We start from the raw sequence: 3,899 nt of genomic DNA, 5'->3' as shown, positions 1-3,899 counted from the left end.
ACAACTCTCTCACTCATACATACATGCATACGTACATACACACACACACACACACACATATATATATATATACATATATTTATATATATATATATACATACAGACATACAGACATATATACATATTTATATATATCTAAATTCACACAGTCCTATACACATGATGACTGAATAGGAACATACCTTATTGTTCTTGTACTGAAATATTTGAACGGGCTTGTATAGTTCCCAGGCCCGGCTGTATTGGATCGGTTGCAAATTCATTCCTCGAATATAGTCCGATAATTCGTGTTGCCGCAACTCGACGTCGTCCGCAATGCACAGATTGATGATTTGAGACATCAGTCGCTTAGTATGTTTCACACTGCGTTTATAAAAGTAGTGGGTCAGTTCGTAGTGCTCTCAGCTTGTACGCAATGTAGGTTGCTAGAATGTCACCGAGGGAGAATAACACTTATTGCACTGAATATAATTTTGTGTCAACTTTTGGATGCGTCTAAATGACCGTCTACAAATATTATATCAGAGCCACATTTTCGACATGCATTCACGTGTTTATCATGCTAGATTGACTGGGAAAGACATGGGCAATACATTCATACAAGCAAACTCAGCGACAGTAGGTGATACGAGCCTTGACTTTCTGCGAGCGAAATAAACACCCCCTGTGGTATTGTTTCATCACATGCATTTATATATACAACTTCATGAGCATTTGTATATACACGTACAACGTTACACACTTGCGGCTATACTGTCTAAAATAGCCTCATGTAGCTACATCCTAGACATTTGAACCGCACACGCACTGATGCATCACAACATCGCAATCTCACCCGAACCGCGAACAAACCTGTTATCGGCCGTAGACTTATTATGCCTCAGCAGACCCGTATAGGCAGCCCTAGGCACTTCAAGGCCCCTCTTACGCATATGCATCACCAGCAACAGTCCCATATGGGTACTCGACTCGATCACGGCCTGCAGTACGTAGTAGTACTTTGGGAACTGTATTTGCGGATGAGGGTGCGCCACGTCCATCTCTGCTAGGTGTCGTATAAACATCGCTCTCCTCTTCGGTATTTCACTATCACACATTGGCTTAGAGGCCAACACAACCAGCATGTGTGTGTATATGGCTGGAGGTATGTATGTATGGGCTGCTTCTGGTTGACTACTAATATCGTCAAAGAGTGTATGTACTGGAGCTGGAAGAGTCAGATGTTCACTAACTCGCGTAGGAGTGGCGGGAGACTGGTTGTGGAGTATGGACCAGATATCCTCTGCGTATCTGCAGATATGTTGCGACAATAACAATAGATGTGGGTTCAGAATGAGTTGAATTATAAAGCTCTTAAATGGGCAGTGACATTGGTGTATTTAAGGGCATGTGCATACTAAATTGACAGATATGTGGTTTAATATTTATGATATTGAAGTCTATACCGACTCGGCTGGAACTGGTACATTGTCTTATATGATCTCTGATGGATAAGGGAGGGATAGAGTAAATTTATTACATCCGTTGTGAGCATAAAATCAAGCTACTCAAAGCTTTTTTGGAAGGCGAATTGGGAAAGAATAACTAGTGTGATACAGAGATGTGACTGAACTAGCCCTAGGTACTCAGCAGTTACAGACAAAAGACGACGCCCCACAATCGCGCACGTTGGTTCCGTATAGTACACATCACTACAGTACTGTATTTCCACAGAATTAATGCCTTCCGTGTCACTACCAATACAAACACAAATTAACGCCTACGCATGTCTATGGGAAACCACATCGCGACACACCTGTAGGGCAGGCCTCTATGCTGGGCAATCCGATGTAACAACTCAGCGGCACAGTACACCTCCAGAGTCACACTCATCGTCTCATCGTCTGCACTAGCCTGCTTTATCTTCTCACTCAAACCTGTTTCAACTGATAACGTATCTAATTCAATGCGCGTAGTATCCGCCGCATCTGGTGGTAGTAGCCTGGTGCGCTCATTTGCCGCTTTGAGCTGCCTGTCGGCCATTCTCGCTGGGTTGTAGGCGATGTTGGGGTTGGGGTTTGGCCTGAGACTGTGGTCTACTACGAGGTAAACGTTCTGAGGGAGTACAGTGTATCGCCACTGACGGATAAACGTCTCACACGCCCTGTAGGGAAACGATCCAGGACGAAGTTACCATAACGTATTATGGTGGAATATTAGAGATACTATCACAAGCAAACGTTTACGGGAAGGGGAACGGAACGGCGCGACGAAATGGCCAGGATCGATGTTGAAGAGTTGGGGGTCAGTCAGAGTACAGAGACAAGTATGTCGACCACCACCAGTAGTAGCACTCAAACCCTCAGCCAAAGAGAAAACATAAACGCAGAGGATACGATATACTTTGGAGAAATCCAGCGGATCCATGGTCGTCTGAGGCAAACACGCGTAGCAAGACATGCGATGTGGGGTTTCAGTAATTATGATGTAGCGAAAGTAAACAGCTATGCTTCGATTTCGCCATACACAGCACTTGATGATTCTGCAGTCACGGCCGGTCAAGCTGCATTGATAAAGGGGTTCGCAATATGTTCTCGTCTGTGCCTTCTATTCGATAGCACGCAGCCGAAGTCAAGACTCAGCAGAAAACTTAATCTTGCGTAAACTACGTAGAAATGTACAGTGCATTTATAAAAAGCACACCAATATATCACCCATTCTACTCACCTGTCAAAGTCGCCCATGTGCAGCATAGACAGCACACCGTATGTACTCACCCGGGCCACCGTCTTAAGACCATTCACAGTCTCCGTAAGCGATGGGTCGCTCTGCAGTTTCATCGCGATATCAATGACTTCCCTATGCCAGCCATCTCGGTACATGACCTTTGTGACCGTCAGGACAGTAGGTAGATCTATGCAGTGGTTGTACCGGTGTGCATTCGCCAAAAGCGCTTTCATGGCGTTCTCAGAGCCTCTGCCCTCAGTGCGTTTCATGAAGTTCACGCAGATGTAGTAGAGTCTCGCCTGCCTGATGTCGCTACACCGTGCTTCGCCTTTCTGCGCTGTGTGAGATTCACCGACAGGGAACGTTAGAAGAAGTATACATCATAAACCTTGGTGGTCGTTCTACCTGAGTTAAGCAGAGTCAGATATTCAGGAGAGATTGTCTGAAACTATATCCTAATAGAGTCACAGATCGATTGTATTTCTCGAGCTGGGTGACTTGTGCGTCGTAATGTGGCTGGAAGGTACTTTTTCGAATACTTTTAGTGGTGTGATATGCCAGGTAGTTTAGCTTGTACGGGCCCTGTACCACAAAACGCATGCCGGCTGGCAATACTCGTTCGGGAAACCGCACAAATGTATGTGTGCGAATATATTGCAATGCTGCAATCTACGACTCACTTTGTGGTGCAACAAGTTCTTAGCACCACCAACTTCGAGAACATGCTTTTCTACTAATCCTATAGTAGCGAAAATGCCAATCGTCTGTGATGAACGACCACTCTCGCGCTTCCTATTCCAGACCCGTGCAATCCATTCCCACGCACACGTCGATTCAAATGTCAAACGAACGCACATTTGAACTTGAAGTTGATTCGCACGCGCACAACGATGGACCGACTAACCACGCACAGCATTATAGCTTCTCACTGTCAAGGACCAGTGAGACCTGAAAAATTCATATTAATACTTATTGAACACACAAGTCCATGTGTTGCGACATCGCACACGAAACTCAATTTCATACTAAACAAGTGTATGCCGCTGCGACCAAAGGCAGAAGTACATATACTACTTCAACAAACACCTACACAAGTCACAACTACAGATTCACATGAATGCACACACCATAAGTGTGACTGGAAATTTCAGTCAATTGGATGTGGATAAATTTAAGTGTGTATATAGATGTGT

At 44.7% G+C, this 3,899-nt stretch overlaps 1 protein-coding gene across 1 annotated transcript in view; it reads right to left on the bottom strand.

The window, feature by feature from the left end:
* Nucleotides 1-1,752: 1,752 nt before the first annotated feature.
* The window catches only part of SARC_06073 (hypothetical protein), a gene marked incomplete at its 3' end in the record, with an annotated part of 3,660 nt that continues 1,513 nt past the window's right edge, over nt 1,753-3,899 (bottom strand). Inside the window, exons 2-3 of the mRNA XM_014300044.1 lie at nt 2,707-3,043; nt 1,753-2,143 (exon numbers count right to left, since the gene is read on the bottom strand). Coding sequence (XP_014155519.1) covers nt 1,753-2,143; nt 2,707-3,043 — 728 coding nt within the window. The remainder of the gene's footprint in view (nt 2,144-2,706; nt 3,044-3,899) is intronic.

This window comes from Sphaeroforma arctica, assembly GCF_001186125.1.
Source record: "Sphaeroforma arctica JP610 unplaced genomic scaffold supercont1.419, whole genome shotgun sequence".
Classification (NCBI taxonomy): Eukaryota; class Ichthyosporea; order Ichthyophonida; genus Sphaeroforma; species Sphaeroforma arctica.
Note: the sequence above shows the minus strand (reverse complement) of the source record. Positions and strands in the feature narration are given on the sequence as shown.